The sequence below is a fragment of the Scyliorhinus torazame genome, chromosome 1 (assembly GCF_047496885.1).
Source record: "Scyliorhinus torazame isolate Kashiwa2021f chromosome 1, sScyTor2.1, whole genome shotgun sequence".
Classification (NCBI taxonomy): domain Eukaryota; kingdom Metazoa; phylum Chordata; class Chondrichthyes; order Carcharhiniformes; family Scyliorhinidae; genus Scyliorhinus; species Scyliorhinus torazame.
This window is the reverse complement of record NC_092707.1, coordinates 102079562-102093341: the sequence shown is the minus strand read 5'-3', so window position 1 is coordinate 102093341 and position 13780 is coordinate 102079562. Positions and strand designations below refer to the sequence as shown.

Genomic DNA, 13780 nt, shown 5'->3' with positions numbered 1-13780 from the left:
GAGCAGGGATCTGATTGAAGTGTATAAAATTATGAGGGCTATCGATACCTTTCCACTTGGTAGAGGTGTCAAAAACCAGGGGGCATAGATTTAAGGTAAGGGACAGGAGGTTTAGAGGGGATTTAAGGACAATCTATTTCAGCCAGAGGGTGGTGGGAATCTGGAACTCACTGCCTGAAAGGGTGGTAGAGGCAGGAATCCTCACATTTAAGAAACATTTTGATGAGCACATGAAACGCCACAGCATACACTACAGACAAAGTGCTGAAATATGGAATTAGAGCAGATAGGTGTTTGATGGCCGGCACAGACACGGTGGGCAAGGATGGAGAATTTGGTGCTCAGACAAATCTTCCATTCACTGCTGCGGAACCAGCCCTATTACTCCATGAAGTGGCCCAGCCAGCCACTCTGTTCAAGGGCAATTAGGGATGGCAACAAATTTTGGAAATGCCCACCACGCACACAATCTGAAAGAATAGAACAAATCTTTTTGCAACATCCAACACATACTTGCTAAGTAACCCCCTGGTCTCGTACTTCACAGTTAATGGCCCCTTTAAACTTATAGCCAAGTTCCACACACACGAGTGCGGCCTCAACCGGGAGCTGGGATTCATGTCGCATTGCATTCACCCCCCACCATCTGGGCTGTGAAATCCTACCAACTGTCCTGGCTTGAGACAATTCACAACTCTTTAACCTGGGGTCACCCCATCTCTGGATCTGTAAAGATTGAATCACCTGCTAATGGTCGCATTCCAAGCATTGTTTGGCATCTTTGAATTTGTCTATATATGTGTTTCTGGAACAGACCTCTTCATTCACCTGAGGAAGGAACAGCGCTCCGAAACCTAGTGTTTCAAACAAACCTGTTGGACTTAGACCTGGTGTTGTAAGACTTCGAACTGTGCTCACCCCAGTCCAACGCCGGCATCTCAACACCTTTAAATGATGGGTGAGGGTCTGCGCGTGCGCTGGAGCCGGCAACGCCCCATGACCCAATCCGCTGAGGCCCCGCCCTTGCCTAGAGACCGCGCCCAATGCTCCTACCGAGTGGCCCCGCCCGTTGAGGTCCTGCCCCTGCCGAGTGGCCCCACCCCTGTCGTCAGGCCCGTCCTCCGCAGAGGCCCCGCCCCGCGGGGGTCCAAATCCCGTTGAGCGGTTGATCTCGCGGAAGTTTCCTTGCGGCGACCGGCGCGGCCGGTTGTTGGGTTGTGACAGGAGAATTTACCCTGTTAGCGGACCGGGGCCTCCGGGAAACGGAGCAACACCGACACCAACATGAGCATCCTACAGAAAATCTCCGAGATTGAGGCCGAGGTAAGACCGGACCGACAGTCAGTCAGTGAGGAGACCGGACTGTCCACATGCGGGCCTAACACAGGCAGAGGGTGAGGAGGACTGTTCACTCTCCACCCTGCAACCACTGCCCGCTCCCCCCGACTCCTGCCCACTCCCCCCCGACTCCTGCCCGCTCCCCCCGACTCCTGCCCGCTCCCCCCGACTCCTGCCCGCTCCCCAACCCTCCCCCACTCCTGCCCGCTCCCCCCCACTCCTGCCCACTCCCCCCGACTCCTGCCCGCTCCCCCCGACTCCTGCCCGCTCCCCAAACCTCCCCCCCCTCCTGCCCACTCCCCCCGACTCCTGCCCGCTCCCCCCGACCCCTGCCCACTCCCCCCGACCCCTGCCCACTCCCCCCGACTCCTGCCCGCTCCCCCCGACTCCTGCCCGCTCCCCCCGACTCCTGCCCGCTCCCCCCGACTCCTGCCCGCTCCCCCCGACTCCTGCCCGCTCCCCCCGACTCCTGCCCGCTCCCCCCGACTCCTGCCCACTCCCCCCGACTCCTGCCCGCTCCCCCCGACTCCTGCCCGCTCCCCAACCCTCCCCCCTCCTGCCCACTCCCCCCCACTCCTGCCCACTCCCCCCCACTCCTGCCCACTCCCCCCGACTCCTGCCCGCTCCCCCCGACTCCTGCCCGCTCCCCCCGACTCCTGCCCGCTCCCCAAACCTCCCCCCCCTCCTGCCCACTCCCCCGACCCCTGCCCACTCCCCCCGACTCCTGCCCGCTCCCCCCGACTCCTGCCCGCTCCCCCCGACTCCTGCCCGCTCCCCCCGACTCCTGCCCGCTCCCCCCGACTCCTGCCCGCTCCCCCGACTCCTGCCCGCTCCCCCCGACTCCTGCCCGCTCCCCCCGACTCCTGCCCGCTCCCCCCGACTCCTGCCCGCTCCCCCCGACTCCTGCCCGCTCCCCCCGACTCCTGCCCGCTCCCCCCGACTCCTGCCCGCTCCCCCCGACTCCTGCCCGCTCCCCCCGACTCCTGCCCGCTCCCCCCGACTCCTGCCCGCTCCCCCCGACTCCTGCCCGCTCCCCCCGACTCCTGCCCGCTCCCCCCGACTCCTGCCCGCTCCCCCCGACTCCTGCCCGCTCCCCCCGACTCCTGCCCGCTCCCCCCGACTCCTGCCCACTCCCCCCGACTCCTGCCCACTCCCCCCGACTCCTGCCCACTCCCCCCGACTCCTGCCCACTCCCCCCGACTCCTGCCCACTCCCCCCGACTCCTGCCCACTCCCCCCGACTCCTGCCCACTCCCCCCGACTCCTGCCCACTCCCCCCGACTCCTGCCCACTCCCCCCGACTCCTGCCCGCTCCCCCCGACTCCTGCCCGCTCCCCCCGACTCCTGCCCGCTCCCCCCGACTCCTGCCCGCTCCCCCCGACTCCTGCCCGCTCCCCCCGACTCCTGCCCGCTCCCCCCGACTCCTGCCCGCTCCCCCCGACTCCTGCCCGCTCCCCCCGACTCCTGCCCGCTCCCCCCGACTCCTGCCCGCTCCCCCCGACTCCTGCCCGCTCCCCCCGACTCCTGCCCGCTCCCCCGACTCCTGCCCGCTCCCCCCGACTCCTGCCCACTCCCCAACCCTCCCCCTCCCCCACTCCTGCCCACTCCCCCCGACTCCTGCCCGCTCCCCACCCCCTCCCCCCCTCCCCCGCCCCCTCCCCCCTCCCCCCTCCCCCCTCCCCCGCCCACTCCCCCGCCCACTCCCCCGCCCACTCCCCCCCACTCCCCCCCACTCCTGCCCACTCCCCCCGACTCCTGCCCACTCCCCCCGACTCCTGCCCACTCCCCCCGACTCCTGCCCACTCCCCCCGACTCCTGCCCACTCCCCCCGACTCCTGCCCACTCCCCCCGACTCCTGCCCACTCCCCCCGACTCCTGCCCACTCCCCCCGACTCCTGCCCACTCCCCCCGACTCCTGCCCACTCCCCCCGACTCCTGCCCACTCCCCCCGACTCCTGCCCACTCCCCCCGACTCCTGCCCACTCCCCCCGACTCCTGCCCACTCCCCCCGACTCCTGCCCGCTCCCCCCGACTCCTGCCCGCTCCCCCCGACTCCTGCCCGCTCCCCCGACTCCTGCCCTCTCCCCACCCCCTCCCCCACTCCTGCCCACTCCCCCCCACTCCCCCCCACTCCCGCCCACTCCCCCCCACTCCTGCCCACTCCCCCCGACTCCTGCCCACTCCCCCCCACTCCTGCCCGCTCCCCACCCCCTCCCCCACTCCTGCCCACTCCCCCCGACTCCTGCCCACTCCCCCCCACTCCTGCCCGCTCCCCACCCCCTCCCCCACTCCTGCCCACTCCCCCCCACTCCCCCCGACTCCTGCCCACTCCCCCCGACTCCTGCCCACTCCCCCCGACTCCTGCCCACTCCCCCCGACTCCTGCCCACTCCCCCGACTCCTGCCCACTCCCCCGACTCCTGCCCACTCCCCCGACTCCTGCCCACTCCCCCCGACTCCTGCCCACTCCCCCCGACTCCTGCCCACTCCCCCCGACTCCTGCCCACTCCCCCCGACTCCTGCCCACTCCCCCCGACTCCTGCCCACTCCCCCCGACTCCTGCCCACTCCCCCCGACTCCTGCCCACTCCCCCCGACTCCTGCCCACTCCCCCCCACTCCTGCCCGCTCCCCCCCACTCCTGCCCGCTCCCCCCCACTCCTGCCCGCTCCCCCCCACTCCTGCCCGCTCCCCCCCACTCCTGCCCGCTCCCCCCCACTCCTGCCCGCTCCCCCCCACTCCTGCCCGCTCCCCCCCACTCCTGCCCGCTCCCCCCCACTCCTGCCCGCTCCCCCCCACTCCTGCCCGCTCCCCCCCACTCCTGCCCGCTCCCCCCCACTCCTGCCCGCTCCCCCCCACTCCTGCCCGCTCCCCCCCACTCCTGCCCGCTCCCCCCCACTCCTGCCCGCTCCCCCCCACTCCTGCCCGCTCCCCCCCACTCCTGCCCGCTCCCCCCCACTCCTGCCCGCTCCCCCCCACTCCTGCCCGCTCCCCCCCACTCCTGCCCGCTCCCCCCCACTCCTGCCCGCTCCCCCCCACTCCTGCCCGCTCCCCCCCACTCCTGCCCGCTCCCCCCCACTCCTGCCCGCTCCCCCCCACTCCTGCCCGCTCCCCCCCACTCCTGCCCGCTCCCCCCCACTCCTGCCCGCTCCCCCCCACTCCTGCCCGCTCCCCCCCACTCCTGCCCGCTCCCCCCCACTCCTGCCCGCTCCCCCCCACTCCTGCCCGCTCCCCCCCACTCCTGCCCGCTCCCCCCCACTCCTGCCCGCTCCCCCCCACTCCTGCCCGCTCCCCCCCACTCCTGCCCGCTCCCCCCCACTCCTGCCCGCTCCCCCCCACTCCTGCCCGCTCCCCCCCACTCCTGCCCGCTCCCCCCCACTCCTGCCCGCTCCCCCCCACTCCTGCCCGCTCCCCCCCCACTCCTGCCCGCTCCCCCCCACTCCTGCCCGCTCCCCCCCACTCCTGCCCGCTCCCCCCCACTCCTGCCCGCTCCCCCCCACTCCTGCCCGCTCCCCCCCACTCCTGCCCGCTCCCCCCCACACCTGCCCGCTCCCCCCCACTCCTGCCCGCTCCCCCCACTCCTGCCCGCTCCCCCCCACTCCTGCCCGCTCCCCCCCACTCCTGCCCGCTCCCCCCCGACTCCCGCCCGCTCCCCCCCGACTCCCGCCCGCTCCCCCCCCACTCCCGCCCACACCCCCCCCCACTCCCGCCCACACCCCCCCCACTCCCGCCCACACCCCCCCCACTCCTGCCCACTCCTGCCCGCTCCCCCCGACTCCTGCCCGCTCCCCCCGACTCCTGCCCGCTCCCCCCGACTCCTGCCCGCTCCCCCCGACTCCTGCCCGCTCCCCCCGACTCCCGCCCGCTCCCCCCGACTCCCGCCCGCTCCCCCCGACTCCCGCCCGCTCCCCCCGACTCCCGCCCGCTCGCCCCCCACTCCCGCCCACACCCCCCCCACTCCCGCCCACACCCCCCCCCACTCCTGCCCACTCCTGCCCGCTCCCCCCGACTCCTGCCCGCTCCCCCCGACTCCTGCCCGCTCCCCCCGACTCCTGCCCGCTCCCCCCGACTCCCGCCCGCTCCCCCCGACTCCCGCCCGCTCCCCCCGACTCCCGCCCGCTCGCCCCCCACTCCCGCCCGCTCGCCCCCCACTCCCGCCCGCTCCCCCCCACTCCTGCCCGCTCCCCCCCACTCCTGCCCGCTCCCCCCCACTCCTGCCCGCTCCCCCCCACTCCTGCCCGCTCCCCCCCACTCCTGCCCGCTCCCCCCCACTCCTGCCCGCTCCCCCCCACTCCTGCCCGCTCCCCCCCACTCCTGCCCGCTCCCCCCCACTCCTGCCCGCTCCCCCCCACTCCTGCCCGCTCCCCCCCACTCCTGCCCGCTCCCCCCCACTCCTGCCCGCTCCCCCCCACTCCTGCCCGCTCCCCCCCACTCCTGCCCGCTCCCCCCCACTCCTGCCCGCTCCCCCCCACTCCTGCCCGCTCCCCCCCACTCCTGCCCGCTCCCCCCCACTCCTGCCCGCTCCCCCCCACTCCTGCCCGCTCCCCCCCACTCCTGCCCGCTCCCCCCCACTCCTGCCCGCTCCCCCCCACTCCTGCCCGCTCCCCCCCACTCCTGCCCGCTCCCCCCCACTCCTGCCCGCTCCCCCCCACTCCTGCCCGCTCCCCCCCACTCCTGCCCGCTCCCCCCCACTCCTGCCCGCTCCCCCCCACTCCTGCCCGCTCCCCCCCACTCCTGCCCGCTCCCCCCCACTCCTGCCCGCTCCCCCCCACTCCTGCCCGCTCCCCCCCACTCCTGCCCGCTCCCCCCCACTCCTGCCCGCTCCCCCCCACTCCTGCCCGCTCCCCCCCACTCCTGCCCGCTCCCCCCCACTCCTGCCCGCTCCCCCCCACTCCTGCCCGCTCCCCCCCACTCCTGCCCGCTCCCCCCCACTCCTGCCCGCTCCCCCCCACTCCTGCCCGCTCCCCCCCACTCCTGCCCGCTCCCCCCCACTCCTGCCCGCTCCCCCCCACTCCTGCCCGCTCCCCCCCACTCCTGCCCGCTCCCCCCCACTCCTGCCCGCTCCCCCCCACTCCCGCCCGCTCCCCCCCACTCCCGCCCGCTCCCCCCCACTCCCGCCCGCTCCCCCCCACTCCCGCCCGCTCCCCCCCGACTCCCGCCCGCTCCCCCCCGACTCCCGCCCGCTCCCCCCCCCGACTCCCGCCCGCTCCCCCCCCCGACTCCCGCCCGCTCCCCCCCCGACTCCCGCCCGCTCCCCCCCCGACTCCCGCCCGCTCCCCCCGACTCCCGCCCGCTCCCCCCGACTCCCGCCCGCTCCCCCCGACTCCCGCCCGCTCCCCCCGACTCCCGCCCGCTCCCCCCCGACTCCCGCCCGCTCCCCCCCGACTCCCGCCCGCTCCCCCCCGACTCCCGCCCACACCCCCCCCACTCCCGCCCGCTCCCCCCCCACTCCCGCCCGCTCCCCCCCCACTCCCGCCCGCCTCCCGCCCACACCCCCCCCACTCCCGCCCACACCCCCCCCACTCCCGCCCACTCCCCCCCCACTCCCCCCCCACTCCCGCCCACTCCCCCCCCACTCCCGCCCACTCCCCCCCCACTCCCGCCCACTCCCCCCCCACTCCCCCCCCCCCCCACTCCCCGCCCACTCCCCGCCCACTCCCCCTGCCCACTCCCCCCCCCCCCACCCACTCCCGACCCCCTGCGCGCGCCCCCCCCCCACCCACCTCTCCCCGACCCCAGCCAACTCTCCTCTTTCCCCCCCCCCGGACCTCAGCTCACTATCTGTCACCTTTCCCGACCCCAGCCCCCTCTCCGCCATCCCCCCACGAACCCTGCTAAATCTCTGTCTTGGTCTCTTCGTCAGATGGCCCGAACTCAGAAGAACAAAGCAACAGCTCACCATTTGGGGCTTCTGAAAGCCCGCCTGGCCAAACTACGGCGAGAACTTATCACTCCTAAGGGTGGAGGTGGAGGAGGACCTGGTGAAGGTACAGTGTCTTGGTTTATGTGGAAAGGTTTGAGAAGCAATGGATTTACAATGTTCGACTACCTGGACTAGTGCCAGCCCTACTTGACCCGAAGTCACAACATAGTTGAAATTAACTTTAAATGCCCAATAACTACAGTCACTTGATTTGTAAATTTAAACACAAAGCATTTTTTATTATTAACAGTAACTATAATTAAATAGGCAACAAATACAACTGGTTAACTATCTATTTTCTAAACCCCCTTTTTTATATAATCTTTATTAGTGTCAAAAGTAGGCTTACATTAACACTGCAATGAAGTTACTGTGAAAAGCCCCTAGTCGCCACATTCCGGCACCTGTTCGGGTACAACAGAGGGAGAATTCAGAATGTCCAATTCAACTAACAAGCATGTCTTTCGGGACTTCTGAGAGGAAACTGCAGCACCCGGAGGAATCCCACGCAGACCCAGGGAGAATGTGCGGACTCCGCATAAACAGTGACCGAAGCCGGGAATCGAACATGAGTCCCTGGCGCTGTGAAGCCACAGTGCAAACACTGTGCTACCTGATACACACACACTCGACAAACAAACACAGAGGGGTGTAAAAATAATACTAATAGTAAAAGATTAAGAGTTTTTGTTTCAGATGCATGTCTTCCAATTAAATTCTTTCTTCAGTCTCGACCTACAGTTGGGTGATATCTTTGTCTTCGGTCTGTAATGGCCCAGTAATCCAGAGACCCAGGGTAATGCTCTGGGGTCCTGGGTTCAAATCCCAAATCATGGCAGATGGTAAAATTTGAATTTAAAAAAAATCTAGAACTAAAGTCTAGTGATGACCATAAAACCATTGCTGATTGTCGTGAAGGACTAATTTCCTTCAGGGAAGGAAATCTGCCGATCTTCTCCAGCCTGGCCTACATGTGACTTCAGACTCGCACAGCGATGCAGTGGACTCTTAACTGCCCTACTCTGAAATGGCCTCGCAATCCACTCAGTTCAAGGCAATTAGGGATGGGTAACAAATGCTAGCCCAGCCAGCGACTACCACATCCCAAGAACGAATTAAAAAAAAAAAAAAAAAGATTTTGCCTTTCGACAGGCAGCAGAGAGAGAGCTGCTTCCACCTTGAGAGTCCAGTGGCTTCCCGCACTCACAGCAACAGCAAGCAGCCAACATTTGAGAGAAAAAGAGAACACAGCCTCCCCTTTCGCAGTCCATAAGCTTTCTGCTGGGTCCTCTGAAAACCCCACCCAGCAGAACCCAATCACTGTCTGTTGCCAGGCAGAATACTGCCCAATCAATCTCTCAGGTGGCATAAGTTTGTTCAAAAGCTAAAACTCCATCGCAGTGTACTATTTTGAAACATTTTAGTTCCTTACTTCCTCTGATCAACGAAAAGGTATGTAGGGGCGGCATGGTGGCACTGCTGCCTACGGCACTGAGGACCCAGGTTCGATCCTGGCCCTGGGTCACTGTCCGTGTGGAGTTTGCACATTCTCCCCGTGTCTGCGTGGGTTTCACCCCCACAACTCAAAAGATGTGCAGGTTAGGTGGATTGGCCATGCTAAATTGCCACTTAATTGGAAAAATATAATTGGGTACTCTAAATTTAAAAAAAAAAACCTTAAAAGGTACGTCTCCATTAAAGATACATGGACCAAAAACGATAATGACAAAATAAATTGGAAAATGAAGGAATCAATTGGAAGGGCCCTTACAACAAGGGGTGTTCTGATTTTCAGATTTAGGAAACATGCAAAGATATTTGGATATTGATATGAAATTTCTAAAGATTAAACCCTTAAATGTCTTCACATTGTTCACAAAGTATTTCTTTTATTCTGCTGTTATGTTTGCTGAACCATTGCCATGATGCAAATTTATTTTTTATTCCCATTGTTATTAGGATTTGACGTTGCAAAGACTGGGGATGCCCGGATTGGGTTTGTGGGCTTCCCTTCTGTTGGAAAATCGACATTACTGAGTAACCTGGCTGGAGTATACTCTGAGGTTGCAGCCTACGAGTTTACCACCTTGACCACAGTACCAGGTGTGATTCGCTATAAAGGAGCCAAGATACAGGTATAAATGGAAATACACTCAATCACTACAGGCGGAGCTAGGGTGTGCGCAGTTAGATAAAAATGTCTCTTGCTTTTCCTTAGACTGACTAGCTCTACTCTCATAGTATGAGCTTGACATTGTAAGCAAAGTAGGGGATTTAACTCACGATGTGCGGGAGTCTCCATTCACTGCAACCAACAGCAAGCGTCAAAGCATCTACTATTAAGTTAATGCCACTGGCTTCAGTAAAATGGCCTCCTGAGCCGCAGGTTATGACTCCATACTGTTTAAAAAAATGTTTTAATTTAGTGCAGGGGCGGGGGAGGGGAGGGCGTGTTGGCGCACACTCCCACAGTCAGTCACTCAGTCCCTGTGTGCAATGTTACCCCAGTCATGTGCTCCCTCCCCCGCTCACTCCTCTCACCTCAAAAGGCAGGTTGAATGTGGTTTTGAAATGCTGTGTTCAGGTGGAATTTGAAAATGTTTAATTTGAGTAATGTTTAATTCACTTGTTTGGCCACTTACTGTTTAAATGTTTGTGTGTCCTGTCCAGCTGCTAGATCTTCCTGGTATCATTGAGGGAGCCAAAGACGGTAAAGGCCGAGGGCGACAAGTTATTGCTGGTAAGTTGTACACTTCAACTGGTGTACAATTAAAAATGAAATAGAATTATTTTGAGTAAAGGGCTGTATTGTATTTTACTCTCTGTACCTGTGCAGAATGAAGTACTAGTGATTCTGGGTGGAAAGGTATAGGTAAATATCTGCCTTTTTTTAGGAGCATCAGTTGATCCACTTGACTCAATCATTGCATCGCTCATGTCTTTCAGTGGCTCGAACTTGCAACCTAATCCTGATTGTACTGGATGTGCTGAAACCGTTGGCACACAAGAAGATAATTGAGAACGAGGTGGAAGGGTTTGGAATCCGGCTTAACAAGCAGCCACCCAACATTGGGTTCAGGAAGAAGGACAAAGGAGGCATTAACCTGACATCAACAGTGAGTGAGAAGAATTTAAGTGGGTGACAGTTAAAATCAAATCCGAATTCACTAAGCTGTGAACTGGTTTGATCAGTGCTGGTGTTAGTTACCTCATTGGAAATCAACTGAAGCAGTTGCTTCGTGATGGTGTGTGTGCACTGTAGACTTGGGTTGTGTTGTATGACTTAAAACAAAATTGTCCTTTAAATTATGTGGTGTGCTTTTTGCATGTGAACACTTTTGAGAGTTCATTCAAAGTTTCTTTGCTCTTTCAAAACGCATTAAATTGAAGACGGATAGGTGAAAATGGCATCTGAGGATTTTTACACAACTATTTCTAATATCTAATGAACCCGATGAATGTTCAATTTAAGGATTAGTCCATAATCTAGATGTAACTCCCCTCTTTTAATACTGCAAATGCTGTAAATCTGACAGAGAGAGAAAGTCTGGCAGTATCGGTGGAGAGTTAACATTTCAGGTCGATGACCTTTCAGGAAAAGGTATTCTGAGTGTTTCTTTCAATCAACCTGAACAAATTATCTTACTTTAAATATTTCAATTTGATTATTTCTCTATCTTTGAAATTCGAGAGAATACAAAACAAGTTTATTCAACCTCACCACATCACCTAGCTCTTTTAGTACATGAATCTGCGTAGCATCCATTTCAAGGCCAAACTGTCCTTCATGAGGTAGAGAGCCCAAATCGGAGTGAAAATGGGATCCAAGGTTCAATTTAAGCATAACATCCTTGCCTTGTAATCCAACTTCATATTGAGATAAAAACCAACATTCTATTAGCATTTTTGGTTACGTTTTGTACCTGTGCTTTCACTGGTTTGGAACCAATCTCATCAGGGTCTATGCTTTTGCTTGGAAATAAGTTCTAGGCCATGTTCTTGTAGAGTGTGCTCAAAATAGTTTGAATGTGATAGTGACAAAGTGGATTTTTTTTTTTTTTTTTACTAAGGTTGCACTGCCCAAATACTTTATAAAAAAAAAAAAAAAAAAAAATTTTAGAGTACCTAATTAATTTTTTCCAATTAAGGGGCAATGTAGCATGGCCAATCCACCTACCCGTCACATCTTTGGGTTGTGGGGGCAAAACCCAGGCGAACACGGGGAGAATGTGCAAACTCCACACGGACAGTGCAAATACTGAAGGATAATTTGTGGTAATAATTATAAAGAGAGCCTAAAATAGCAAACCTGGAGGATGCAGTGACCCTGTGAATCTGTAGGGCAAATTGCTTCTGTACTGGTCATGCAAATTGATTGATCGATTTAATTATCACTTGGCAAAACTATGCCTAATCTCCAGTTGTATTTAGAGTTGTGTGTATAAGGCAGAATGGTGTCAGTGATTAGCACTGCTGCCTCATGGTGCCGAGGATCCGGGTTCGACTGTGGCCCCGGGTCACTGTCCGAGAGGAGTTTGCACATTCTCCCCGTGTGTGTATGTGTCTCACCCCCACAACCCAAAAAGATGTAGAGGGTCAGTAGAATGGCCATGCTAAATTGCCCCTTGGTTGGATAAAAAAAATTGGGTGCTCTAAAGAGTTGTGTATATCGCGGAATGTTTTGAATTTCCTTCGATGCAATCTTGATGATTGCGCTAACTGATTGCGCCACTGGAGCTAGCCTGTTTGATCCCTCTTCCCCCTTGATAGTGCGTGCAGAGTGAATTGGACATGGAAACTGTTAAAAGTATCCTTGCTGAATACAAAATCCACAATGCGGACATCACATTACGCAGCGATTCAACAGCAGATGACCTAATTGACGTGGTTGAGGGTAATCGGTAAGTGCTCTTTGGTGTCTTATCAGATACCGCCTTGCAAATTATTCAGCCTCAATCTAATTAGGTATCATCTCTTTTTGGAAATTGATTGTGTTCTGCAGTTTGTAACAAATGTGGAAGTAGGAATTTGTAATGGAAATAGCTGAGATGTGTGTGAATGTAGGTTATTTTAAGTAATCTGTATGTTCTACATCTTTTGTGAAAAATATATGGACTCCTAAGCTCAATTTCTGATGCTCCATTGCCTCAATAATAGGAATGTTGATACTCTTGATTTTTAACTATTTTTGTCAAGTAAAATTTCTAAAGAGTTTAAAATTTGAAATTACAATGAGCCCAAGACCAACAAGATTGCAATACTTTCCTGCACTTCTATTGATTGAGACATTGGGCAGGATTGTCGGGTTCTGCTGAAGGTGACCCCTCACTGTGGAGTGGACAAGTCACTCAAAATGCATGTTGACATCAGGACTAAGATTCTGCCTGTAGCCAATGGTGAGCTGCCTCCACTGTCCCCCCCCCAAAAAAAAAAATCACGGTGGGTTGGGTGGAAAAGGAAAGAGAATTTGGCCTATTGCATAAAAGTTTATTTCCAGCCTTTCACAGTTCAGTTTGGGTAGCATACTGACTTGCTGTCTTGTTTAATGTGTTGTAGGGTGTACATCCCTTGTCTTTATGTTCTAAACAAAATTGATCAGATATCATTGGAGGAACTGGATGTCATTTACAAAATACCACACTGTGTGCCAATCTCTGCACATCATCGCTGGAACTTTGATGATTTACTGGAAAGATTATGGGATTACTTACAACTTGTACGGATGTAGGTATCAGCGAAGTGGGGATGGTAACTCAATACGTGCTCGTTTTGTTGGGAGTCTTTGGCTAAATGGTCTGAACTTTTTGTTGTAGTTATACCAAACCCAAGGGACAGTTACCTGACTACACGTCCCCAGTTGTGTTACCACATCGAAAAACTGCAGTCGAGGATTTCTGCATGAAAATTCACAAAAACCTAATTAAAGAGTTCAAATAGTAAGTTTTGCTCCTGCCCCTCCCCGCAAAGTGATAAGACAAGGCTCAAAAAGTGGATGCAGTGAGTAACAACTGTTTTTTTCCCCCCCCAGTGCTTTGGTATGGGGTTCTTCTGTGAAATACAACCCACAGAAAGTTGGCAAGGACCATGTGATGGAAGATGAAGATGTAATTCAGATAGTCAAAAAGTAAAATTGGACATGCCCATCATTGATTGAAGCTGCTTTCTCCTGTATCCCTGTTGGTACCAATCTCCACACTACCATGCATAATAAACTTGCAAGTGTTTGAATGAGAACCTCTTGATTAAACTGCAGACATTGTTTCATCCACACTGGGTGCAAAAGGAAGTAAAGACATTGTGGTATAACATAGCTAATAAAATATCCTGAGACATAATTGTGCCATTGACAGTTTTGCAGCAATAACATTTGTGGCTTCATTCAGTCAAGCTAATCTCAAACAGCTGTTTTGTGGAGAAATTGAGATCCTGAATTGTTTTATTTCACCTTCCCAGATAGCACAAGTGTCTAAATTGCAAAGCCTGGTTACTTCACCTGTAAATAGGATTCATTTTTGGTTGGCCC

The 13780-nt window shown here is 58.4% G+C and overlaps 1 protein-coding gene across 2 annotated transcripts; it reads left to right on the top strand.

The window, feature by feature from the left end:
• The first annotated feature begins 1144 nt into the window (after window positions 1-1144).
• On the top strand, window positions 1145-13491 carry drg1 (developmentally regulated GTP binding protein 1). 2 transcript variants are annotated; one of them, XM_072498895.1, is made up of 9 exons: window positions 1145-1323; window positions 7198-7321; window positions 9217-9392; window positions 9928-9997; window positions 10204-10373; window positions 12028-12158; window positions 12814-12981; window positions 13071-13193; window positions 13286-13491. In XM_072498895.1, the coding sequence occupies exons 1-9, from the start codon at window positions 1285-1287 to the stop codon at window positions 13383-13385; spliced, it is 1101 nt and encodes a 366-aa protein (XP_072354996.1). In that variant the 5' UTR covers window positions 1145-1284; the 3' UTR covers window positions 13386-13491. The 2 variants fall into 2 exon arrangements, with proteins under 2 accessions (XP_072354996.1, XP_072355007.1); XM_072498906.1 differs by having other exon boundaries at window positions 1182-1394.
• Window positions 13492-13780: the final 289 nt, after the last annotated feature.

Coding starts and splice junctions, on each gene's coding strand:
- drg1 (XM_072498895.1), top strand. CDS start 1,285: ATGAGCATCCTACAGAAAATCTCCGAGATTGAGGCCGAG. Junction 7,322..9,216: donor TGGAGGAGGACCTGGTGAAG/GTACAGTGTCTT, acceptor CATTGTTATTAG/GATTTGACGTTGCAAAGACT. Junction 13,194..13,285: donor CTAATTAAAGAGTTCAAATA/GTAAGTTTTGCT, acceptor TTCCCCCCCCAG/TGCTTTGGTATGGGGTTCTT.